The sequence below is a fragment of the Melozone crissalis genome, unplaced genomic scaffold, assembly GCF_028551555.1.
Source record: "Melozone crissalis strain CALT ecotype California unplaced genomic scaffold, PUWL_Pcris_2 ptg000004l_1, whole genome shotgun sequence".
Classification (NCBI taxonomy): domain Eukaryota; kingdom Metazoa; phylum Chordata; class Aves; order Passeriformes; family Passerellidae; genus Melozone; species Melozone crissalis.
The window spans coordinates 7,100,126-7,128,022 of NW_026535782.1; the positions used below are offsets into that span (position 1 = coordinate 7,100,126).

General features: G+C 37.9%; 1 protein-coding gene across 1 annotated transcript in view; it reads left to right on the top strand.

Annotated features, from left to right (window-relative positions):
- SLC2A13 (solute carrier family 2 member 13) overlaps positions 1-27,897 on the top strand; it is a 143,459-nt gene that overhangs the window by 75,009 nt on the left and 40,553 nt on the right. Inside the window, exon 5 of the mRNA XM_054272783.1 lies at positions 24,224-24,387. Within this exon, the coding sequence (XP_054128758.1) occupies positions 24,224-24,387 (164 nt within the window). The remainder of the gene's footprint in view (positions 1-24,223; positions 24,388-27,897) is intronic.

Genomic DNA, 27,897 nt, shown 5'->3' on the forward strand with positions numbered 1-27,897 from the left:
TTATAACAACTCTTGAGAAGAATAAATTGTAGTTGATCAGCAAAATAATTTCATATTACTCACTGTAAAACATTCTAAACGAGAGTTTATGGAAACTGCTTATATCAGTCTCACAGTACTTGAAAAGGAAAATGAGATTCTGACTCAGGCTTTTTGAAAGTTCTGCATTTTCAGCAACCACTTTTCCATAGGCAGTGTACTGGTATCACAGCTGAGCTTGTTTCTTTTAAAGTAGAGTGCATTGAAAATAAAATATATTTAAAAATCCCCAACTTCAAACATCTGATGGCCTCCAAGTTGTACACATTGGACACAAGTTTGTGTATAAACAGGCTTATACAGTAGTTTTCCAAGCCCTGTAACATAGGTGATGGAGATGATGACGATTATCATTATTAGAATTATTATTAAATTTTAATTACTTTTCCCCCAGTTAAATGGCAGGTCTGAACTGAATAATTAGTTTGTTTGTGAAAATCTGTCCATTAAGTGTGAAAAATTATCACACAACCTATAGCAGTGACTTTGGAACTGTGACCAAGGACAAACTCAGATTTGGAGGTGGAAGTACAGAGTCTTAGGCTGGGCAGAAGCAGTTCTTGTCAGCAGCTGAGATGCTGGTTGTGTGGGTAACAAGAAAGGTGAAATTCCCTTTCATCACTTGCTCTCAGCAAGAGCCCTGGGCAGTATTTACAGCAGCTGTGACTTGGCAGAGCCAACCCCTTCCATTCCCTCTTTGTTTGCCTGCACCTCTCCATCAGTGCAGGCCAGGGAGTAGCCCACACACAGTTTCTCTGGACCTTGCTGTGATGTTCTCCCTTCTTCTCAATCATTAGTAAATGCTGATGTGGGAAGGGAATACCACCTAGTAAGGGGAGTGTGCCTTAGTCAATCTGCTAGGAAGTGGCTGAAACATAAATCTGTTGATGACAGGATTCCAGTGGCTTCATCCATTAATGAAAACCAAACCAGCCAACACAAGATCAGCTGGTTAAGGAACCCTGCAGCAGGCCTGAGAGGAAAGAAATAACTCTTTTGTTCCACAGGCAGGATGCAGTGCAGGTAGTGGTGACTTGGAGTTTAGAGTCAGAGAGAGGGATGGGAAGAGAAAACAGCTGGGTGAGTCTGCTGGGCAGCCAGTATGGCTCCAGAGCTGTGCAAGAGCCCTGAGCAGTATTTAGGGCTTAGCCTTCGTTCTGGTTTTGTACTTAGCCACAAGCTGCATGACTGAGTGACCTGGGTGGAGGCAGGCTGCAGAAGGCAGTTCAGTAAACTTGAACATTTTTTGGGCAGTCACATTGCTGAAGTTTCTGTATCATTTACTGTGTTTTAAAACGAACTCATATGTTTTAAAATTTTTGTTTAAAAATTGAAGTGTTTTTCTTAAATGTTCTTGTGTGTGCTTATAGGGTGGCTTGCAAACCCTGAAAAACTTATGGGCTTAATGATTTAGCTCCAAAGGCTGTACTTCATCAGTTGAAATAATTGTGAGAGGGTAGTTTGGATACAAGTAAGGAACTGCATTTGTATTAAAAACAAGTCACCTGTGTGTCAGCATTGCTAGAAATAAGTCCACACTATGCCAAATTTCCACTAAAAATCAAAAATTATATCAAAGCCATTTTCTTCTGTAGCTTAAAAGTTAGTTTAAGAGTATAGATTTGTAATTTGCCATAAAGCAGAGAAGTTAAAAGTTGAAATTTGATTTGGCCAATGCCATACATTGATCTTCAAGATTCCTTCATAAGAATGCCATTTCTCTGTGCATTTTGTGTTCTTCTTCCTTTTGAATAGAAAAGGAAAAATCACATCTTTATGCCATTTAAAACTAAAAAAGAAAGATGCAAAACAAGGCAGTGAATCATGATGGAGTAGTTAACTGGATTAAAGCTATAAAATACATATCCTGCTTAAGCTGCTTGCCTTGTTGGTCAAATTAACCAGAGGTTTTGGAAGATGGTTTTTACAGGTACATCCTCATTCTAACTGTTGGAGATCAAAGGATAGGTAATTCAGATGTAAAAGTTTTGAAGGTTTATTGGAAGATCAAGGAAGTATTTCAAGCTGCTATGTAATGGGACTAATGGGATGAAATGAAGGAAAATGTAGAATGATTATTGGAATGCAGTTCAGTGCTTAGAAGTGCTATATTGAGTACATTGAGGGAAGTGGGACACAATTGTAGTTTCTAATTGCTTAGACTGTTAAAACAGTAGAGAAATATTGGAAATAACATACTTGGGGGATTTGGTGTTGAGATTAGTAGACATACAAAGCAGATTAATTTAAGTTTATATGTAAAGACTAATTTCCTTTATATTAAATTTTGATAGCCCACATCTTCTGATAATTCTCATAATCTAACCATTTATTGTTAAGAAAGTAGAAAACCAAACACAGCCCCCACCTAAGACCTAAACTTAAAAAATCCTAGACTGCTGAAAACATTAAATGACATTGAGGTGGATTTATTTGCATTATCATTTTTGTCAGGTTGAAAAACAAACAATGAAGAACCTTCTGAATTTGCACAGGAGGCAGGTTCAGGGTGCTGATGTGAGGCATTGTAAGGGGCTCTTAACCATAGACTCTCATTCTGTTTTGAAGCACTGGATTTTTTTTTCATTTCATAAATCTTCTAAGTATTACTGGGTTTCTTATTTGTCTGGCGCTAAACATCTGCTTAGTTGTGGGAGTTTTGTGTTGTTTGGGTTTTTTCACCCCAAATTTGGACCTTTAAATCCATGAGTTGAAGAATGACCATATGAAATACTTTCCTTATTTACTCTCCTTTTTGAGTTCTATCCTGGGTTACTGGTTAGAATAATATATACTAAAGACTGGAATAGCATGATAGTAAAGTAAATAAAAGTAAACCTCATGGTGTGACAGCTGCAAATGATTTGCCACAGTCTGGATCCGTCTACTGATGGGTTGGTTAATAATTTTTAAAATTATTTGTAGGTGTATTAAAAAGGATCTGAGTATTAACTGATACTTCAATTTCAAAAAAATAAAAATCTTCAACAAAACCCTGAGTTAAATGCCTTTAATAAATTGGTATTTTTCAGTGTAATGCTTTCACAGAAGTAAATTCTTTGTAAATTTTGTGTTGACTGTTACTAATATAAAGGCTTGTAATAGCTGCATTTGAAAATCAAGATTTATTTTTATGACATGTTCAACAATACGTATTCAAAGAACTGTATAGGAGTTAACATACCAAATTACTGTAAAAGAAATCCTGCTATTCATCTTCTCATTTGGCATGTGTTTTATTTTTAATGTTGCCTGATCAGCAGAGACTAAGTGCACGATTTTACCCCCAGTTTTTCATGAATGAAATCTGTGAAAAACCAGTCAGAAGGTTTGACATTTATATTAAAACATTGTTAATAACTCAGTCTTCTGATTGTACTCTTTGTTTTACCTTACTGTGGTTTTCCCAGTGCTAGGTGGTAGTATCTGTTCCTATAGTTCTTCAGGCTGTGAAAGCCTGTTGAAAGACTGTCACTTTGAAGAAATTTTTCCACATTTTTCTGCTTTTGATTGATTTCTGCTCTCCCTTTTGCCTGTAATGAGTTCATAGCACTGTTTGATTTCTATCTGTTGCCTTAGTAATAACTTTCAGGTCACCAGTCCAGTGTTAATTTCACTGCAGGGCCATGCAGGAGAAATCTTGTGAAAATGTCTTTGCCTTATATGTGGTACATACACAGTGTAGCTGTTGAGTCAGATAAATGCATCTCGTTCAATTTGTTCATGTGTAGAGCCAAGTAATGAAATGAAGTCAGGGCAGTGATGCTGTTTTTAAATCATTCATTAATGATTGCTGGGGTAAGTTCCCTAAATAGCACTACTGGTTTGTTTGTTTGTTTGTTTTAATGTATTATTTGCCCAGACAGCTCTTGGAGTACAACAGGTCTCAACAGTTTTTCTTTTGTTGAACATTTCTAATAATCTTGTAAAAATTCCATTTTAATCCAACTGTTAATGTTTAATATGCATCATTCTGTATAACTGTACATTTTTGTTGTCTCTAGCATTTATTTTGAGATCACATCAGGAAATCACATACCAACCAATGACCAATTAATTTTTTTTCTATAAAGCACAATAGAATAGTAAGGGGAGGGATTGGTTTTTGCTGTAGCTTTGCTCCCTTGGCAAAACCCAGAAGGCACATATTATTCAATATTGGACTGTATTTGTAGCAATAAGGAAGTGTCTTCCTCTTAGGTGAAAGACAGGGAATATAGAAATGTGAACCAATTCCAAGTTCACAATGTAATCAATCTTGAAAAGACACAAAATTAAAGTGTAAAAGGTCACCTGGTTAGGTGCTGCCTGATACAGCAACATGAACAACCTCAGTGAAATATATTACTGATGGATTCAAACATAGAGTAAGAGATATGATGCCCTTTAGATCTGTTTATTCACCTTTACTTTAAGGGCAGAGGAACCAGTTCTGTAAATTGGATTCTTTGGAGTCTGTCAATAAGAGTTAAGCTGCCACAGGCTAGTCAATATGCCTTGTGCCACAGATTGGAGACCCAAAAAAAAAAGGTTGAAAGGTTATGTGGATTGCAAAGATTTGCTATAAATGAAAATAGTGCAGAAATGAACCGTGAATAAAACATGGTGGTATCTAAAAGTTAATCCAGACCTTGTTATTGGGAGCAGTCTGCAATAAGCAGAGAGATGGCTGTGGTGAAAATGGGCCATACAGAAGGTGTGAGATGGAGCACAGCCACCAGATCAAAGGAAAATAAGAAATCACTGATGACACTCTTAATTGCTCAGTGTGGTGAGAAAGAATAATGTCTGTCAGGCCAGTGAGGAGGAGAGTGGGATATCAGGAAGGGGAACTAAACAGCACTTGGGTTCTCATCTTTTGCGGGGGCTGGTTCTTTCCTGGAGAGTTTCCAGCCATCAGGTGGGGTCAGAGCTGGAGGGGTGCAAATTGAGTCTAAGCCTCTGCAGGTGAGAGGGTCTCACCTATGACTGCTTAAAATCTTGGGGAATTTTTTCTACAGAGTTCTAACAGGTCTGGGAGAATGATTCAGAGAATGATTTTAAAACATTTTAATGAAAGAATAAAATCCTTTTGTGATATTTTATTTCTTTTTAATAGTCACTTGTATACTGCACTCACTCAAAGCATGTTTTACAGACATCTTGAAAATAGGAAAAGAATGTGAGAGTAGATTATTATCAGCAACATTTCATGTGTTTCACAAGGGGAAATTGGAACAGGGATGTACTGGACTGCTGATTAAAACTTCTGGCTGCTGGAGGCCCCTTCCTCGTGTAAACTTAAATCTTTTGGCCAGTTATGAGTGGAAGAGGCTTTTTTTTTTTTTTTTCAGAAGAAAGAGGGAGAGCCCTGTTAGAAATCAGGGAAGAAAACAAAAGCACAACAAAAATAAACAGTTAGGACAATTTGGGCTTTCTTACTTACTCCCTCTTCTTACTTCCCCAGTTATAGAATTTCTATTGTGTGTTTATCAACTGGGGAAGGAGAAGAGAAAGTGAGCAGCTAAAATTTTATATTTTCAACTTCAGGTCTTGAAATAATAGATTTAAATGAAAGTACTGAAATTAGTTCTTGAAAACAGGAGTTGACAAAAGCTAAAGTCTTCTTTAGCTTTTGTTACCAAAGGAATACCTATTGCCCCTGCATGTTGGTGAGAGAGGGAAGCAGATGAAAGTACTGAAAAAAGAACTGAAGGACTTGTTGGTGCTGTAAGGAACATGCTGGCATGTAAGGAAACAGGTAAGATCTCGCTTAAACTTGGACCAATTTGGCTATTTTTAAAGAAAGTTTTGAATGTTACCTTTTAAAACCTACTCTGTCCTACATATGAGCCCTTAAGGAAATGTGAGAACTGAAACTGTGTAACCACAATTTAATACAGATGGCCGATGAATTTGTTACAGATGAGATACAAACTAAAAGAAATCCTAGCACTGCACTAAGCCAGCAGCTCTGTCCCATTTGCCCAGGAATGAGGGAAGAAAGGGGAGTTTATCCAAATGAGAAGTGTAAATTATGCTTGTTAGTGATGGCACATTCCAGGAGTTTTAGATTTTTCAACCATCTTAATATTTGAGAACCAAATTTTGCTTCAGATTGTGACACATGCCTGTAATGGCACTAATTTACAGTGGAAATAAAAGACAGGATGCAGTTCATATTTTTTCTGGTTCATGTAGAAATGGAAAATTACTTATTAGTGAAATGGAACAGCTCTCAAGGGAAAAATGTACTAATTCCAAGTAATCTTTCTTTCTTTTCTATTTCATATAATAGTAGAGAAATTATGTATGTTAACACATTTATAGTTTGAATATTATCAAATGTATTACAAACATATTACATCTATTACAGTAATCCTCTCTATCTTATATGCCTTATTAGAGTTCTGAATAAGTAGAATTAGTGTGGGTTAGCTCATTGTATTTTTCAGGGCATATAGTTCTATCTTAAATACTTTTATCTTACTGCAAACCCCAGTTTTTTATGACTCTTGTCACATTGTGGTAAACTAACTCAGGCACTGCCATAATTCTGAACAGAGGCAGAATCAGGATGTATAAAAAAACAACCACAAACCAACCCCCTTTCCCTCCCCTGTATATATATGTATGTGTGTATATATGTATATGGATATCACAATTGACCTGGAACATGGACTCTGCAAGATACTGGCCAAGTCTTTACAGGTATTTGTATCTCACTATATATTGGTTTATCATATTTGTTAGCTTTAGCCAGCTAGAAAATCATCTGAACACATGCCCATATTGCCAAATCCCTTCTCTCATGCAAACTCTGGGATGGCCACCTCCTCTTTAGGCATCTCTGAAGAGGATTGTGCTGCCCAGCCATGTTTTCAGTTATGCTTGAGCAGCTCCAGTGGCTTTTCCTTGCATCAATGTAAGAGATGCCACCCTCTCTGCAAACCCTTTAGGGCAGAAATGTCCATTAACCAGGCAATAAATATGGGTAAGCAGTTTGAGACTGTGGACTTGTGTCCAATTTTGGAAATCTTAATTCCCTTAATAGTGTAATAAGCTACTGCAGACAACTAGTATTGGAGGAAGAGTAGCCAATGCTAGATTGGGAAATTTAAAAAAGGAAGTACAGAAAGAAGAAGAAAAACACATCAGCTGGGATGGATTGTGCTTTAAAATGTCCTGTAAAGCCACTGTTGGAAAAAGAAATTAATTCCGTGTTAGAAGCTGGCTCAATTGCCCATCCTCTCAGCAAAATCTAAGAGCCCTGCCTAGGTTTTGCCTTTTGAAAACTGAACAAGCAGCTCTTGGTCAGCTGTGACAACACTTGAGCCCTCATTTCTATTACGTTTTGTTAGGATATGCTGAAGCAAATGGTTTTGTAAAGAAAAAAGATGATGTTGTATAGCTTTTTTTTTTTCTTTTGCAGCTTGCTCTAAGCTTGCTTGTTCTACTTTCTATAAAAAAATCATTTATTTTCTTGTTTTTCTGAGGGAATGTTACTCCTGAGACTTACTCAGCCGAGGGACAGATGAAACCAGTAGATTCCTGCAAAGAACATGTTGTGTTGCCTCCAGTCCTTCTTATAATGACTTGAAAACCCTGCACTGTATGCTTGCAAGAAACTTTAAGCACATTTTCTAATTCAGACTTGCAACTTACTGCCCTTAAGTGACACATTTTATCTTCCTGTAGTGTGTATATTACCATAGTGTTCACACAGAGACACGATTTCATACTTCTGAGTTTTTCTAACTCAGACAAGAGACTCATCTGGACTATTACCTTGGAAAGAAATTGTAGTTCAGCTTCTGTGCAGCTCTTGATGATGACTCAGGGGAGTCTCTCAGTGTTCTGAGTGCTATGTGCAGGGTCATGCAGGGTGGCTAGAGAAGTATGACTGTCACTGGCCTGGGCAGCTCCACACTCTCTCTTTCATCTTCTCTTCTAATATAAAGCTGATCTTTTCAATAAATCAACTTTTGGGTTTTTCTAACAACATAATCTTGCAGTGATTTCATGCTTGCTGCACTGGAAACCATCATGTACAAGAGCATTGAACTATATTTGCCATACACGTTCTGAAATTTTTATTTTTGTGTGTCTTAGGTTCTGTGCATTGGCTTATTGCTTCTTGTTCTCTCTAAATAAAGTTATGAAGAACTTATAAGCAGCCACTATTTATGACACCTCCCTAAACTAGATGTTCTCTGCAGAGAACCCGTTTGAGGATTTATTCTGGTTTCATAAAAGACATTTTCCTTTCCTGACAGCAAAATTCTCTGTCTGGAACAAATTAACTGCCATTCAAGGACTAATCTCTTCCTCCATGGCAGAAATTTCTTCCTCTGTGGCACTGTTCTTCAGGCTGACTGCTGCAGTCACTGTCATAGAAACTCCCCAGAGGTTTCAGACCAGAATCACATCTGCTGCTTTGAGTCACAGCTTCATCCTATCTGGTGGAATTTCAGTGTTCATTAGACTAATTAATGATTAAGTGCAGCAATATGACATGGCTTGGCTGTTTTGTCATGTCAGTCAGCTTTCTCAAGAATTCACAGTATCAGCTATTTTCTGAATGTGTGGTTTTGTGCAAGATTTTAAATAAGCAGCTTTCTCACCAAAGGCAGAAGTGCACTGCTGTCTAGTATAATCTTGCTTGAGCTGCACAGAGGCAGCTAAACCAGCAAAATCTGTATTTGTAAAAGGAAATATTCAGGCAGAAAACTCCCTGTAAGGGAGATCTTTACCTCTGTGAAATTTGAGGTATTATGAAGAGAGAGGAGCAAAAGCAGGAGAATGGGAACAGAAAGTAATGCTAAAATTGAGTTGCTTTCCTCAGTAAAGCAGAGCAACTTATAGCACTGAATCTGCTGCTGCTTCATTGTGACCCTGTGGTTTCCCCTCAGGTTATCCACCTCTGCTCAGGTACTTAGAGTGGTTTTCCAGCTTTTAAAGAAAAGGTGCTTTGTAATTCTTTTCAGGATAAAAAATACCTAATTATATTGTGTGCATAAGTAATTATTGTTTATATGTATTATTAATCTAATAACTGATAGCTGTTGTGGATGAGGGGGTTGAATGTACCCTCAGTAAACTCACAGACAACATCAGGTTGGGTGGGGCTATTATCTGCTGGAGGGCAGGAAGGCTCTGAGGAGGTTCAGGCTGGACATCATGAGGGTGATACACTTGGAGACCACTGAGTATCTGAGTCAAATGGAACCCATTGAAGGTAGTATGGCGCTGCCTTCACTGAGGAAATCAGGGTGATCATAGTGATGACCAACATCAAGGGCATAGGTTTACTAACTTTTGGAGATGATTAAACAGTGTGTGACCTGGTGGTGAGAAGGCATAGAGCAAATATTTATCTATCCATCAGGTTTTGACCCTGCAGTTTTCTAAACCCATGTTTTCTGTCCATCATGCTTGGCTGGGAGAGCGTGACCATTGCTTCAGGAGATGCCACCTTCCCTGTGGGATCAGATTTCCCCAGCAGTGTTATGAAAGGCTTCTTCTGATTTCTAATCTTCTGGCAAGGTATCAGCCACCAAAGGGCAATGTGTCAAATAATAGTAGGCATAAAGGCTGCTTGCCCAACAAAGTCAGCTAATTTTTCTGTAAGTTATGCAGTAATTCATTTGGTGTTCCTGTGACACAGCTGTTGAGGAAGATTTCTTCCATGACATGTCTACAGGTATCTGTGAAGATCAATGAAGTGAGGCTACAAGGCAGTTATTTGCTGTGTGCATACTATTACTTGATACATTTTAAACATGAATTTTTTTAAATTTTGCAGCTCACATAGACAGGTCTGCCTGTCTATAGCATAGATAAGTATTATTTAAGATTTTTTTCAATGCATTTTTCACATATGTTGTCTCTGTTTTTTTTCCATGCCTCCCCATGTGAGAACATGACTAGCAAAAGTTAACATTCTGTCAGTATTCCTTCTTCAGAAACTACCTTTGTATCATACACTTTTGCCTCTTCTCAAAACTGTGTAAGTTCTGTTTTTCTCTGGTCTCTGTTCTGTGGCCCTCTTTATGCCTGTAATAAATGCTGACAGCTCCCAGGCCAACAGTTATTTCCATCAAATGCAGACTGTTACGTCACTCAGATTTCTGAGTGCCAGTCTGAGATAAGGACTTGAATGAAAAGGCAGCTGGCATAAGGTTTGTGTCTGAAGAAAATGTTACTGTGTCTGCTAAGGCAGCAGGAGCATCTAAGGCAAGAGCAGCCTTAACCTTCAAGGGGTGTCCAGATCTCCAGCATTCAAGGACAAAGCACATATCCTTTTGGCTTCTCTCAGTATTCCTAATAAAAATTGCTGTGAGAAGCTGAGAGATGGTGCTTGCTTCTTTCCAACATGAAGATGCCTTGATGATCCGAGCTTTCAGCACCCTAAAGTAGGCTGCTCCAGTGTATTTTGATTAAGATCAATATGTTGACTTTGGACTTATTCCACATGCAGTTTTCTGCCAGCCAGAGGTGTCCCTGTGGACAGCACAGCTCACTGTAGCCACTGGGCCTTGGTGTAAAGAGCTTAAAAGCTTTAGGGTTTTTTGTACTTTGCTTGTTCTCTGTGAAGGACAGAGCTGACAGGTAGATAGGCTGTGCAGTTGTATAATTGACCACTCAGGGAAACTGATGTTTCCTTTCTCTGTAGTAGCAATCTTCCCAATGCCAGTTGGTGTTTCCCCAATCCAGGCCTCTCACTTGTGTTATCTACTGTAAGCTCTCAACCTTTAATTTCCTTTTTCTTTGCAATACAAGTTCTCTTCCTGAATGTGGTTCTTTAAAAAAAGGCACTGTTCTCAAAGCAAAATCTTTGTGAGCAGTCCATGATGTCAATGTGCTGACGTGGTCTCAAGTCAGGAATTAATGGTGCTTCCTCATTATCTCATCTCTCCCCATCTGTCAGCATCCATTTGGGCTTTTTGCCTTGTGTTTGTATTGCAAGCTTTTTGGGAGAGGTGATTTAATTGTTCTTTTTCTGAACAGCACTTAGCACACTGAGTCCTTCCTGGTGCTGGAGACAGATATTTCAGTAATGCAGTCAACCTTTAGCAATGAAACTATGTTCTGCTTCCAACAGTGTAATTCTGCAGACAGTTCTCTTCTAAGGGTAGAATATAATGATCTGATTTCTCCCCTCCTCTTTCCCTATAATGCCCACCAATGAAAAGCTTGCTCTGTCCTTATGCAGGCTTTCCTTCCAGAAGGAAGGTCGTAGTCTTGTGCTGCCAAATGTCACTGACAGCAGCTTCTGCACTGGCCATGAGAGTCTCATTTCGCTGACAAAGGTAGTTTTTCCATTTAAAGGAGAAAAAAATACCACATAGATAATCCTTTGCATTTGCAATGAGAGAAAGGAGCTTTGCTCATGATATGTGACAGCACTTTTAATAAATGAAGCTCAGATTTTAAATTTGTTGTGAGAAATAGCTGGATGTCACCCATTTTTTTCCAGTGCAAGTAAGGTCTGTCATTTGCAATGTCAGTGTTGGTGTTTGAGGGTACAATACTTATTAGAACTTTACTTTCTAACCCCAGAATATTTGTATTTTATATTGCAGCATGCTGTATTTTACAATGAAATATTTATCTTCTGCAAAGAGTGCCAGGCTCTCCCCTGGTCAGAAGCCATGGGCCTGCTGAAGCCCCAGCGGAGTTTTGCATGCTCTAGAGAGGTGTGGAGAGTCCAAGGCTAAGGCTTGAGGTCAGGCTGAGAGGAAAAGGTAAAAATCTTAAGGAAAAGAGTGCACATTTAGTATGTGTGTCTTGGAGAACTAGAAAATAAACCAGCAACTTAGCTTTAAGAGATCACTTTTGCAGAAATTTTGCTTCAAGAACTGTTAACTTCTCAGCAGATTAAAATATGGAAAGAAAATATGTTGTTGCAGGGATGTGATGGTATTAGAAACAAGTTAGGAGGAACAGTGAATCTGCATGTGTGGAGTCTTGGTACTGCAGATATTGTTCTTCTCTTGACAAGGATCCCCAAACAAACTTCAATTTGAGAAAGTCAGCATTTCCCTCTTAGACAGAGCTTATTTGGGTGGATTCTAGGTGCTGTTCTTGATGCAGTAAGTAGATCCTGGGAAGGAATTAAGCCCAAGTTAGAACCCAAGAAGAGTGAAGACAAAGGCAGCAGTCAGGAAGGAAAGCCAGACAGAAACACAAGCAAGAAGTTGGATGAATAGTGAGGTTTTAGTGTGCTGGTGTGTCTGTTAACTCCTCTTATCTTGGAAATATTTGAAAAATAAAATTGTATTTTATTAAATGTTTCTTTGTATCAGATAGTACTACACCATTGAATTTTTGTGGGATTATTTTGTATTCCACAGTTTTAAACTCTGGCTTTTTTATTGTGAGCCAGTCACTGTTTGGCTGACCTTGTGTGTGACTAATCCAATGCCATCCATATGATTGTACTTTTTTAAATCTTGTGAACCCTTCCAAATAACAAAAGGTGGGTTATGGCAAAACAGCAGCATTCAGATTTAGTGGCTGGGAATACAGAGATAACAAAAAGATCCAGCTTCCCTATGTGCAGAGATGCTTTACTGAGTGGGAATGAGCAGAACAAAGGCAGTGTCACCCTACTAGTCATTCACAGTCACCTGCTGACAAATTTACCTCTGTCTGACCTTAAAAGAGAAAGGAAAAAAATAAATGAGAAGCCAAATTACTAGATCCTAGTCCATGAAATAGGTCTGCTAACTCTTAAATAAATAAGTAAAATAAAAAATACATATATATATATGTATATGTATATGTATGCATGTATATATGTAATAAATAGCTTCATAAATAACTTGCTCCAAACATTTTAGGTCATATCTGAGGATGTTAATAGAGCCAGAAAAAACAGTGCAAAATATCAATACAGTCTCCCAGCATTTAGGTGAATTACCTTTAGTCAGGACTATTCCCATTAAAAGGGGAAAAGCCTGTTCATGGACAGCTTTGCTTGAGGAGATTTTTCACTCTTCCATTGCCTCATAAGCCAAGTGAGTCTGCTCAGTGAACTGCTGCTGTTTCATATTTTTGTAGATCTCTATCTTCCATTTGCACTTTGGTTCTCCTCTTGAAAATGAAATCTTGCTCAGGACTGCTAATTGCAGTTTCCTCAGGCAAGAAGATCTTTCTTTTGTGCCAATGAAACTCATAGAAATTTCATTTTTGTGATGGGTTTTCTCCTCTTGGCTTTACTGTTCCTACCCTTCTGGGATTAATTTATCTTGGCCACTTTGAGAAGAAAAGGACTTTTATTCAGTGTTATTTCTGGAGTCCTCCTTAGGAGGCCACCAAAGCCAGTGCAGTGAGGATCCACAGTCACAGGGCTCCACTGCCTGATGCTGAACACTTTGTGAAGCAGTTTATCATCTCTCTTGCATGCCATGATGGCAGTTGTCCTCTGTCACTGAGCTGTCAGGTCAAGATGCTGTTTTTAGCTAAGGTTGCTATTTCTAAAAGGACCTCTGGGAAGAATTGACTGTCTGAAGGCAGATGCCTGTTGCCCTGTAATTGCTACCTAATTAAAATATTTCAGCTACAATTCATGTATGCCCCTAAGTTCTCTAGATACTTGACATGGAGGCTGTCAACTGTAAAGTAAATTTTGCTCAATGTGACATTTTGGAGCAAAATCCCAGTTGTGGGATTTGAATTAAAGCTGTCAAGACTGGCTTCCTCTGGAGACCTTAACCAATACATCCATATTCTCACTTGAGTTTCTTTACTATTCTATACTCCTATCTCAATAAAAATTTCATTCTGATGTCCAAGTAACCTGTCTAATCAGAAGTGAGAGGTATTTGCCAGATAAACATTTCAGTAGAGCCTACTGGATGAGCTATGAATATAAACTGAATGGAATTAAATATTGCAGCCTACAAGCACTGAGCACATCATCACCATCATCATCATCAAAGAAAGAAACAAAGTCCAGAGGGAAAAACCAATGTTATTTTTTACATTTTTGGTAAGACATTTTTGCTGGTTTGTTTTTTTAACATTATAATCAAAACCAGGTACAGTAATTAATCTTCTGAAGGCACTAGGGCTGAATTGCCTTTGCCTCAGGCAATGTTATGCTGTTTGCTACTTACTACATAAGACCCATAAGATTGTTCTAAACAAACCTTGTCTAGGTTGCCATTTGTTCTCACCTGCTGAGAGTGGTTGAGTGTTGAAAAATATGTATAAAAAAAATTACTGTGTAGAACACAATTCATCTCACAGATAAGGTAATGGCACGGTCAGTGTGGCAATAGGACTTTTCCCCTCTTTTCTGATTCCATTAATTTGAATGTTTGACTTTTCTGGCTTTCTGTATACATTATGTTGTATTTTATATACTTGGTATTGTTAAAAAAAAAGAAAAATGCAATAACTAGTGTGTTAGAGAAGTCTTGAAAGTATACTTTTTTTTCTTTCCCCAGTCCAGGAATAGCTGAATCATAGGAAGTTTCAGAAAGGGAGACCATTAAATCCATTGACAGCAATAATTACTATTGGCATATGAATACAGGAAAACATAAAGCTGTTTCATTAAATGAACAATTTTGTGGTAGCTGGCCTCAAGGCTAATAAAATGTATTTGTGTAATTGCATTTTAAAGGTTTATTTGAGAAGCAGGATAGTGCTGCACTAAGTGATGTAGAAATGTAAAGCAGAACAGCTCTTGGTTCAAGAGGTTACAGTTAGAAATTATTGAATACAGGAGTACAAACAAAAAGAAAAACTAAAGGGTGAAGAATAATTAGATAAAATAAAATGGGATAAATAGGATACAGTGCATTGATTTTATAAAGCAAAGTCAAACTGTAGAAGAACCAGATACCTATTCTTTGAACAAGTAAGTGGTTTTGATAGAACAAGAAAATGTTAAAAATTTCTTTTATCTGGAAAGTTTTGATTTTTTAGTTCAGTTTTAGTTTGAGGATCGTGGCATTGCTCAAGAACTATGAGTAAAGGTATAAGCAACAATGTTGTTCAGTCAGGTTGTGAGAAAAAGCTACTGGAAAGACTAATTAACTTTATTCCTTTCACTGTGGTCCTGTTCATACTTTCACCGAGTTTGATACTATCAGAAATCAGATCTTTCATGTTTTAAAATTATGTTAGAGCTCAAAGAGGGAAACTTTCAACATAATATGCAGCAGACTACCTGCATATTAAAGCTTTTATTTTCAGCACTGTTCACCACTTGGTTTTATTGTAAATGTATATATTGAATATATACATTAATATATTGAAGTAGTATTAACATGGGGAATCCCAGGGCCTTCTCATCATACTAAGGTGTGTGTAATGAATCTTTATTTCAGCAGCATATTCCGCTTAACTCCCAATGAGGCCCTTTGTTCTGTACCTAGCTGAGAATTGTAGCACCCTGGGTGTTACTGTTTGGTACATTAAATTCCAGTAAGGAAATATATGCATCAGTGGGTACAAAACAGATTGTGTAGTATGGTTATGATTAGATTAATTTTTCACTATGTTGTAGAATTAATACACAACTAAAGAAATGTAATTATTCTTTGTCTCCATTTTTTAATTAAGAAAGAATACCTTAATTTTTCTTCACTTTGCTCTTGTGATTAGTGCTTGCCAAGTGCAGAGCTTAGGGCTGATGCTATTACTGCAGCCTTTTGAAGCATTTTTCAAGTACCTGTCACTTGAGCACATAAATGCTGAGGTTGTGTTGGGAATTGCTGCACGTTGTGTTCAAAGCAGAGCTGGTCTGTCCTATCATTCTTTCCAGAAGAGGCTCCTCATATGGAGAGGAAAATGACCTTGACAGCACCTTCTTAATCAGTCTGAAAGGTAGCAAAAGACAATTTGAGCTTCTTAACACTTCAAAAGAAAGGTCTGGATTTCATTTTCATTCATTGCCCTGAAGAATAACCTGACTCTTCATCTCCCCCTTTTGGACATTTCCCCCTGTCCAGTTTATCTCCAAACTGTAACACAGAGCTCCACAGTGTACTTGTGGTGAGCAGAAGGAGAACTGATCAACACCTACTTTGTCTCACTTTTCTTTTGGCTGTTTTCAAGTATTATCCCCATATGAATTTTCTCATGAGAAGCTTGGAAAGTATTTAAAACTTTGCAGAGAAGAAACAAATATGAAGAAATTAAATTACATCTCCAAGGTTACAAAGTCATAGAACTGAGATTAATATTTAGATTTTTTTATCTTGGCATTGAGCTCCCATGATGAATTCTGAAGGACAGAGAACATAAATTTAATGTAGTCGAGCTGTCCTTGCACATAGAATAATTGATCTGAATTGGATAAGCTGCCAGGGATTTAAAACTTGGCAGCTTAATTAGTTGCAACAAAGAAATGATAAACATGAAAGCAATCTTTACCTGGTGGTAACAAAGCAAGACTGTGGATGTGGAAAGTATTTGCTCAGAGCAGTTAAACACAAAGACTGTTCTGTATCTATCCTTTATTAGGTGTTTCCAAGTAACAGTGATTTATTTCAGAGAGGAGTTAAAATGTATTTTCAAATGGGACTCACGTAAGTATCTAGCATAGAATCTTTCCAGCTGTTTACTGATTTTGTGTTGAAATTTTCATTCAACTTTATCTAAAATTTTGTTTTACATGTATTTTCTAGCAGCTTCACTGATTTTTCAATGCAAAGTATATGTAAATACTATACATAAGACATAGTAGTAAATGGTGGCAGCTAGTTCTCTCCTATGTGGTTAAGTCATACATAACTTTTTGAGAACACTGTAAGATGCTCTGTATAAATTTAGAATGGAATTTCCTTGTTGAATAGAAGTATGCAGAGTGTAATACACTCCAGGGATTATCAAACAAATCTGATGTGCAGCATATGGTTCACAGATTAAAAGGTTACGATTCTGCTCTGTAGAGAATCCAGCTCTATTACATTAGCCTTTAGCTCTGTGTTACATGAGTCTTTGCAGTGCTTTCTGTAGCTGTAGCAGTTTTGATGTGGTGCTTAAGCAGATTTTTTGTATTGAAGAGCAATGTGTTTGTCCCTTTCAACAGGTAGTGCAGTCACAGCACCTCACTTTGCTGCCATTGTGCAGGCTATGCTGAAACACATCTCACAGCACATAGAAATGTGTTGTAGCCTCTGCTAGAAGTTCATTTTGTAGCTGCTTTAATTATAATTGTTCTTACCATTTATGAACAGCAACCGGTGCAGATGTCACCAACTTTGCAGCACTGGGGAAATGTTTTTGCTCTCACATTACAAATAGGAAAGTGCCAGCTAAAAGCTAAATCCTTGGAGGAGTGAGTAAATTCAGTTTCCTCAGGTAAAATTGCTGAAAGAAGCTCAGCTTCTGCAAGTGGTTCTCTAGTGGTGCTAAAAGCTTGTCCTGGGTCTTTACAGCTGAAATATTTTTCTATTAAAGGTTTTGGACTGGGAATTATACTCCAGTTCTCCCCTCTGCTGGAAGCAGAGCATCTCTACAAAGCATAGTCAGGGCACAGAGTGAAGGAGCACGGGTAGGAAGAGATCTGATGGAATTCTGAGGCTAGAGCATCAAAAATTGAGACTGATGTTTTGTTTATTGGCAGAAAAGCAGAAATGCATAGTTGGGATGCTTGCAGATTCATTTTTAGTAAGTGAGAGGGAAAGAATGAGGCTATTCTGACAAGTTTTACTGTTGAAACTGAAGAGGAAATTACAAAAGTATCATCCAAATGCTGCATTCGGCTAGATTAATCATTCAGACATCAGAATTTGAATCCTTTGGTTTTTTTGATTGTCATTTTTATGCTATGTTAACATAAATCCTATGGTTTTACCCATCCTGAACATGAAATGAAAAAAATCTGACTACATTGGTGATTCCACCATAAGAAATTTTTTGGATCTGCTGTGATTTTTTTCCTTTCTCTGCTGGAACAGATGGGACAAAGGACAACAAAAAAAATTGTGTAATACAAGCAGACACTGCTGAATTAATATTCACATGCTGCACATATTTAAGTTTGCTGTGCAATTACTTTTGTTTTCTAAGCAAGGAGAATATACAAGTCTGTTGAGATCTTGATGATGTGCAGTGTATGTCTGAAATCTATCACAAGGGTAATATTTGATTATATGAGTATTAAAACCTGAGACTGGATTTAGAAATTTCAATTAAAGCACCACAAGTAAGTGGCATGGATTTGAAAGGCACTGAACACCTGCCATTTCTTAGAATTTGGTTCCAGAAAAATCTAAAAATATGAATTCCTGAATGCAGATTTAGAATGGTCAGTTGAGGTTGTCAAAATAGGATTTTTTTGCCAAAACCTGTACTCCTGTAAAGGATGTCATCTGCCACCACAAATATGAGCTCAGATGGACTCACTCCAGAATTACCCTTTTGGGTTTGTTTTGTAAACAGTCCTGAAATGACTTTTGGTAATATGGGTACATCTGTGCATTGAAGTCCAGGGAAGACTTTTGTACCAGTTATATCAAAGAATTATCTTTTTTTTTTTTTTTTTACACAGGACATATGCTTAAAACTGTTACTAGAGAGGGCATTGTGCCCAGTAGTGACTGCAGCTACAGTTGCTCATGTGCACATATGCATGCTGCTTTTGCTCATTGCTCATCGTGCAGTTTTCCTTCAATGGATGTGGGATTGGTGCCAATAGGTTTTTAAGGGTTTTTCTGTGTGGTGTGTGTGTGTGTGTTTCTGGTGCTGTAACAGGCTAATTAAGAATGGAATGAAGGTGTATATTTAATGTAACATTGTTAAGGAAGGCTTCCACCATTTATTCCAGCATGGGGTGTATGTGATGGGGTCATCACAGGGGCTTTAGGTGCTCCTCCCCAGCAGTGCCAGAGGCTGCTGTGGCTGCCTTGCTCTGTTTGGGCGCTTCCACCCTGCCCCATGAGCCAGGGCCTTGCCCAGCCTCACCTTGCAGAGGAGTTCTTCTCACTGAGTCTTTCACTGTTGGCTTTCTCAACTCTCCTGCCCTTTGTCCGACCCTTTTTCCCTGGCAATAGGGTCTGAGATTGGTTCTATTTTTTTCCATTTCTTTTTTTTTTTCAGAAGGACAGTTTGCCATCTCAGTAGCTTTACTTGTGGTTAAATTACTTTTATCTATTTTGCCTCCTCTTGCCTTTCCAGAAGTGCAGCCCATTCTCTGGCCTGTTATGCTGTGCAAGAAAAATATCTTTAATGCAATGTCTTCTAATTAAAATTGAAAAGCACAGAATCATAGAATGGTTTGGGTTTGGAGGGACCATAAAGATCACCCAGTTCCAACCCTCTGCCATGGGCAGGGACACCTTCACTAGACCAGGCTGCTCAAAGCCCCACCCAGCCTGGCCTTGAACACTTTCAGGGTTGGGTTGTCCACCACAGCTTCTCTGGGCAGCTGTTCCACTGCCACACCACCCTCACAGGAAGGAATTTGATGCTAATATCTAATCTGAGCCTACCTTTCAAATCCCATTGCTCTAAGCATGCTGGCTCCTGGCTCTTTTGAGACTACTGTGTCTACACTCCCATTGTTTGCTGCTGGCCTTGGCTTTAAATTGATTTTTCTCTCTTTTTTAGTGCTATGTACATTCTGCAGGTCTATTGATTTTAATGAGGACTGATTTCATTTTTTGGGATTCCAGAGCACTTACAGCAGGCATTAGAATACCCTGGAATATATTAGACCTAATTTAAATTTAACTGAAATTGTCAGAATAAATGAATAATTGAACAAGGTATGTTTTGTAAAACACCTGGGGGATTTTCTTTCCCTGCTTTTATACCCAGTAATTTGCAGACAGCCCTTATCTGCATTGAGACTCTGGAGTGTCATTATTCTGCTGCAGGTAGTACTGGTGGATAACTGCAAATAGTCATTCTTCTTCCTCCTCTCTCCCAAAAGCCCCAGTGGTCTCCATTTATGAAACAGGAATGGCAGTGGTGGTTTTCTTTCATAAAAGTTCTGATGAAGAGTTAGGCACTCACATACTGAGTAAAGGCACTAAAGACAAGGAAAAGTTGATATTACTTTGCTTTTTGTTGCAGTGCAAAACATACAAGTGTTATGGACTCCAACCTATTTTTTCTATGCTGGAAACTGATCTTTGTTTTAGGAAGAGAAGGAGGATGATAAAGACTTTGTTCCTTCCAGTGCTTTCATTTGATCTTCAGCTCCTGCCTATTACTTTCCAGTTTACCTCTTCAGTAAATTCAACCTATCTCTTCAATGGATTTTTACTGCAGGGTTCTGTCTGAAAATTGACAGGACACTATTTTGCAGACTGATACATAGTTTGGTATTATTTTCTTGCCTAATATTTTTTTATTTTCAAAAATAGATCCAGCTCATTGTATTTTACTATTTTTCTGTCATGAAGAACAAAACAATTTCTGTCCCCTAAAGTTTCAGGTGAGAAACTGTGAGGTCCTGTGAAGGACTCACATGAATAGATGAAATAAGTGAATGTGAAAAGCACACTGACTGTTGGCAAAGAGGTATCTGGTGCAGAGCAAATAAATTGTAAAAAAAGGAATTTTTTTTTCAATCTCACAGCAGATACTGCAATAGTATTTTCACATAACCCAATAGTTGTATGATAGTACTGTGGTAACTTAAGGGGGTGAATTTCTTTGTGTATCTTGATGATCTTAATCCTCTAAAGGTTTTTAATCCCTGTCAAACAGAGATTGTTTGAGAGGATACACTTATTTTGCTTAATAGCTATAGAGTTTAGTCTGTTTGGACACTAAAATAAATCCTGTGTTTTCTTAATTACCATAATTATATACTAATTTTAAAATAATTTTCATGTACTTTGTACATGAATAACACATGCTGAATCAGAGAACCTATTGGATGTATGCAGTTATCTGTCAAGCAGTACTAAATTCTGAGTGTTTGTATTACCATAATATACTGATTGTAATAAGTGGCATTCACTGTGTCATTTCAGTCTGTGCTGAAGGCATTTATAACAGAGTACATTGTTACTGCCAAACAGGGGATTTGAAGATTTAATTTAGTTTAAGTGTATAGTGGCAGCTCCCCAGGTTGCCTCCCAGGTACTGATTCTGAAAAATCCATTACAGACGTAGAGATGATGTGGCAGCCTTTCCCTTGAAGACCTCCTCAGGTTTCTGTAAAGAGAGCCTTAGATTTTATTCATTACTTTTATGAGAGTTATAAAATGTGTCCAAAAAGGCTGAAATCCTGAGGCAGAAACTTTGTTGGAGTGGATTTAGTCTGACAGGTGGGCTGGAGCAGCATCTTGTGGAAGATGGGGACACTCAGAGCAGTGATGGCACCTTATGGGCAAACATTGATTTTTCCTGGGAGCTACACAGCCTGGCATGGTGGCAGCTTCTCTGCAGCTGAAGATGCTAAGCTGGGAACCCTGATGCATCCAGAGCTGTCTGTAAGATCTGCTTGAAGGGAGGAAGTTATCCTTTTCTTTAGACATTCTACATTGCTGCTTTTAAAACACCCTGACTCATTAAAAGAAAAAAGGGAGGGAAAGTGGTTTAGGATGCTTAATTTCCTTCAAAACTGTTCATTTTCAATACAGAATCAAAGGAGTAGTCTGAGAAGGCTTGAATATGGAAATGTTTTTGGGTTTATTTTTCTTCAATGTACTGCAGCTTTTGATATTACAATTTGTAATGCTGAATTTCTTAATAATTTTGACATCCTCAGAAATCAACTATATTAAAAATCTTTCTGTATGTATCCAACTCAATTATTTTGTGTGGCTTTGTATTTGCATGTGTTTATTTGCTTTCTAAGATACAGTATTTGCCTAAAAACTCCAAGGATTCACATGTGCTTTAAATTTTCTTTACATTTTAGAGAATAAGCTAGGATTGCACAACTTTGTCACTGAAGCTGTACTCCCTGCAGGACTTGCAGTACTAGCTGTGTTTGTATAATACCACAATTTAACCTTTTCCTGCCATGTAGGTTTTTTCCCTTGTCAGGAAGAACTTTGAAAGACTGATGTTTTATTACATTAATATACAGGCAGGGCTGCACAGACTTGTATAAAAAATAAGCACATTAAAACCGATGAACATACTAAATATATTTAGTAGTTGTTATAGTCTATGTAAGTGCCCTTTTAAATTTTGGAAAATAAGTTTCTATGCTGTAAGAACTATGAACATCACTGCTCAACACCCAGGCTTTGGTTGCTTGGCATTTGGATTTCCAGATTTTGAAGTTCCCTGGTTTGTTTTCCACAGAAATGAAATATGCTGTTTACTTATGGATAAACAGCAGGCTTCTATTTGAAAATATATAACCTGTGAGTGCAATAAGCAACCAGAAGGAATGATTGGGGCAAAAGGTGCATGCTTGTAGGGATTAGGCATTAGACATCTGCATGCTTTTATGTGATTTCTTATTCTTTGCTTTTTTTGACTGTATAGACAGTACATTATACATTGCTGCTGACAACTGGCAATTTCTGACTTCCCAGTAGAATTGGATTTTAAGAAGATTTAGATATGTGGAGTTAAATTTGGCTTCCTGAAACCTTGTCTGGTGGAAGTAAATAGGAGTTTCATAGTAGATGTCAGCAGGCCAACCCTTGACATTTATTATTTCCCTACCCTTATGCAGAAAAAGAAATGTGTATTGGGAAATCAGAGACTGAGTCATTTTGGTGGCTGAATCAGTGCGCTACTATGTAAGTTTTGACAGGCAGTTGGCAATTTAATTTAGGGTGCCTTAGGACACGAGGACACGTTTTTTGATGTCTCTCCTTCATGAATCTTACCTCCCTGGGAAGCACAGCCTGGCTGGGATCTGTGACAGGAGCTGAGCCTGGGTGAGTCACTGCAGTCTCTAAGGGGTGGGCATTGACCCAGCCTGGCTCAAAGCCACCTGTAGCTGCTGGGTGCCCAGTGCCAGCAGGTTCACTCTGGAGGCCCTGTCGTGCTGCTCCTCCAGCTGGTTGTGTGGGCATGGCCTCCATGGCTGCACTGGGGAGGAGGAGCTCAGGAAAGGGCTGGGAGAACCTCAATGCCTTGTGGGTGAGGGGTAACACCCACCATAGTCATGGTCAGTCATGGGTGGCCGTGTCTTAAATGGCATCTCAGCATATTGCCCCATCACGGGTTGTTGATTTGTAGTAAAAAGCAGAATGTGCTTGGAATAGAGGAATGGGAACTGCTGGTACTCCTGAGGCTAGCACATCTGGGTGTTAGACAACAAGGGGACATAAAGCAAGCTACATATTGACCAGAGAGAAAAAAAGAAGCTTTGACATTCTTGATGGCTATTCCTGTGTGATAGCCTGTTGACTGCAAGGTGTTTGAGGGCTTGAGTATTCAGTATTTCAGTCAGCATAAATTAATAGAAGCTGAAAGGTGCTTTTACAGCATCAACGAAAGTACTCGTGTTTCCTTGGGCATTTATTTAGCTCTCCCTGAGAACATGGGCACAAAGTCTGTGTTCATTTGATTGCTGTGAAAAATGGTAGAAGGCTTCCACTCTCCTCCCTTTTCATTTTGCTCAGTTCAATTTTTTATGAGTTATTGTTTGTGTGGAACAATTGATTCCGTTTAGAAAGAAGTAGAACATTCTGTCAAATGCTCCTGTTGGGTGCAAATTCACATTCCTGCAGAGTGGTGCTAAGGCATTTCAAAGCAATCATTTTTTGGTTAAGACAAAATTAATGCCATGGAGAGGGTTTTGTGCATCTCAGTGGCACTGAAATAAGACTGCAAAACCTAAAACCAAGAGGATGTGAGTGTCACTTGCAGCATGTTGGATGCCATAGATTAGTTCTGTATGACCTTTAAAAGGACTGAAAATCTATTTGATTTCGAGCTGTCTTTCCCTAGACAATATACAGACTGCTAAAATCCAAAAAAGAGCATAAAGCAATGGATGAACATGAAGGGCAGATTAATTTTAATTAAAAATGCAAACCCCATTTCTAGCTGAATGTGATTGACAGTTGAAAATATAAGCAGCCAAAAAAATGGCAGTTCATCTCTTGATGTCCTCCAGTCAAAACTTTAGTCAGGTGCAAGTTATGCTTTGGTTATGCCTGATTTCCCAGGGTGATTGTATGTCAGTCTTTAACTGCATTATGCAAGAGGTCATACTTGATATTTGTTATCATCTTTTTCAAATTGAATCAGAAACTATAACACGGGCCAAATTGAAATAAACAGTGTTCTTATTTGTTTCTCCCTCCCTTCACAGGTACTACAGTGCTACCATTTTGCAGATGTCAGGAGTGGAAGATGACAGGCTTGCAATCTGGCTGGCTGCACTCACAGCATTTATAAACTTTATTTTTACTCTTGTGGGAGTCTGGCTTGTTGAAAGAATGGGTCGCCGGAAACTCACACTTGGTAGCTTAACAGGTGAGTGTTTCATTAGCGTATTATATTTTCCTCATAATTATTAATTAAAGGAAAATAAAATTTCAAGTGCAGTTTTTTTCAAAGTACTCAACTTTAAAATTACAATGTTGATGCCATCTTCTCTCTGAAATCTTACATGTTTTCAAGCCTGTTAGTAAAATGCCACAGCTAGAGGCTAATTTAAAAGTGACAGCCAGTTATGTTTTTCAGATGACTTTCTCCTTGAAGTCATGTTTTACAATGTTTTCATTTAGCCTTTTTTTCCAGTTTAAGGAATCAAATGCCTGGAACATCAAAGCTGGTTAGTGTTTAAATCTCATATATAATTTTGGGCTTCTTAACTGGAATTCAGAACCATCTGATGAAGGTGTGCCAGAGAAAGCATATTGCATAGCCATTGCAGCACTTTGTAAAGAGTAATGCAGTTCTCTGCAGAGTTACCTCAGAGACAGTGCAGTAAATAGCTTACATACATTAATGTGATTTTAATTCACCTCCAGTATGAGATACACAGACAGAATTGTGATTTTGTATATTAAGTCCAAATACTCAAACACCATAACTCATCACATAGTCTTTTCTTCAAAGCAGAGAAAGGCAGAGCAAGCAGCCTTCCTGTGTTGAGTGTGTCATGTTAGGATGGTAATTCCCTGCTTGTTCCTGCCTTCTGTGCTTGTTTTTGCTGAAGTGATCTGTGACCAAACTTCCCTTTGGCTGAATGTCTGGAAGGTTTAGATGTTTCCAAGAGCAGAGTTTTGTAAAGAGAAACTGTTCCTGCTCCTCTTGAAATAGTGTTCACAAATGTTTAGCTGTAAAGGTTTCATATCTTCATATTTTTTCTTCATATTTTGTTCTGCTGTTGCTGTCAAGGATCCAAATTTCTAGTTAGTGCACCACAGCAGAGAGGGACACCAGCTGCCATGTCACTGGGTGTGCAATTCCCAGCTCTCAGCTGAGTTAATCTACACTTGAGTATTTGAATGTGTTTATATAGGCCGAGCAGCAGCAAAACAGTGACACGAGTTCTTTGGTACACAGTTACTCAAAGCATGTTTCTCACATTTTAAAGATATGAAAAAAAAATCTCAAATTGCTACTTTTAGTCTGTTCCACATCAGTTACATCTCCCTTATATGTCCTTCTGTGCCTGCAGACTGTCTGTTGTCCTGTCTTTCTGTGGTGTGCATCTCTCCAGGGCTTGCACTGACATTTCTGGTTCTTGGGTGCTGCCTCTCCTTTAATGTCTTTTGAAACAGAGGATTGATTGATTGATTGATTGATTTTTTTATTTGACCCCACTAATCTTATAAGTCTGGTCAGCAACCCCCAAGAGTTTATTGCTTATCTGAACCCAGCTGTATAGCTGTGATAACCAACATGGACTTTTCATATTACCGGAGCTCTTTGCTTTTTGGCTCTGCTTAACATGTTCAAAGGTTGTACATCTGAAATGTAGATATAAGTGTCTCTTACAAAGCATGTTAGTCATGGATCAGAAGAGGATATAGCAATAAGACACAGAATTAACAATGGAGCATAATGCATTTAAAGAGTTATTTGTTAATGCTGTTTGGACACAAAGTAATTGTTTAGTAAAAATGGTCTTTTTCTGTGGCTGGTTGCTGGCTGCCTGTCTGCAGCATCACTTGAGCCAAGCTCTAATGCTTGCTGTGGTTTTATCCTACAGTCCCTCCTTAAGGATAATACAAATAATGACAGCCATGAAATCATACGTCATCCCTCTGTGCTAGTTAGAATTTTGTCATGCAACATTTGATTTAGGTAGTGGTGGATATGATATGTTTTCCTTAGCAAGAGGGCTGTGCAATAGAATGATAATTACTAAATATACTGATGGATTTGTTTTCCATGTTGAGTTTTCTCATGGGGTAAACATATCTTACAGCTCTACTTTGGTTTGCATTTCTAAGGACATTACAATTTACACTGAGTTATTACTGGCAGCTTCTCTGGTCTTTGGGGAAGCCAGGTATGCCCCAGTCTCCCACTGCATAAAATGAAGACAAAACTACTGCTCTTGCCTGCTGCTGCAAGGATGTGGGGCTTTTTTTTTTAATAAAACCTTATTGATTAGATGTTTATTAGATAAAAACCTACAAGTATAATCAGAGAGTAACATTAATGTTTTGATTAAAAGCCAATATACTGTAATTTAATTTTGTAATCTTATGCAACTTTTCCTGTTTTCTGAAAACATTTGGCAGAGATGTTTTAGATTTCATTATGTCTTTATCATTCTCAAAATATTAGAAACTTTTGAAAAATTGAACCTTCCAGATAACATTATGAAAAATTATACTAAATTTCTGAAAAAAACCCCGCTGTTTTAGTTCTCTTTACTACAATTACTGATTTGTCTCAGTTTCCTGTCCATTTTATATCTTTCCTTATCTTGTCTGTACAATTTCTTTATTTTTCTTCTGCTTTTTTCTTTAGTTAATGTCTTTATTCAAAGCTGTTAGTTGGAAAGCATGCAGGAACCCTGACAAGTATATTATTAATTTTATTTGTGTTTTCTTCCTTCCCTTCAGAAATTGTCAATTTGAAAGGTACTTGAGCATTGTACAATTTGTATCTCTTTTTGTAACAGAGGGGGTCTAAAATATCTTCAGGATATTTTCTTTTTCCCACCTGAGCTAATGATGTTCTGTGAGTGTTTGATTTTGTTCATCATAGAAAAACATCCACAGAATGAAAACATCTTCAATTTCCTTTGCCAAGTTTACATATTCAGTACTTTTCCAAAGAAACAAGATACTTACAAAGATACTGGAAGTGAGTGTTAGTGTATTTGGTTGACTTACAACACAGAGCATATTTAGAGCAAATATAAGTAAGATTATAGACCCTTTCTTAATATATCTGCTGTCTGGTTTATGGCATTTTGAAAGTACAGGACATCTAGTGCAATATCCAGCCTGCCCTGAAAACTGGGATTATTAGTGCACCTACGAGCCATAGCTAGAAAAGAGCCAAGAATGGAATATCTCATGGTGGGAAGGTGCTTTCTGCACATACAGTTTAAGCTCTTAGTTGTCTCAGTTCAGGTCAATGTCTGTTCCAGCCATTCCTGCCTGTTGGCTGTGGCTGCTTGCACAGGCATATCCACAGATAACATTATTATATAAATGTTCTAAATGTTCAGATGTTATTTTTATCTCTGAGAAAGGTTTTCACATACTTGGGTGCGTTTTTCACATACTTTTTTCACATACTTCTGGTATGTTTGCCAACTAGGAAACCTTTCTGCAACACAGATCTCAATGTGTCATCAAGTAGCAAGAGTTGAAGTTTTAAAAGTCTGAGTTTGAGGCAGCTGCAGTAGTATCATGAGTAGTGAGGTTTATCAGTTTTCATTAAAATGATGCAGTACATTTTGTTTGTGGCAAATAATATGAGTTGTGTTCCAGTAATGGCCTGTTGCATAAAATGTGAACAGTTTTTGTCATCTTCCTCTTGCCATTTTGTCCAACTTGTACACAAGGTATT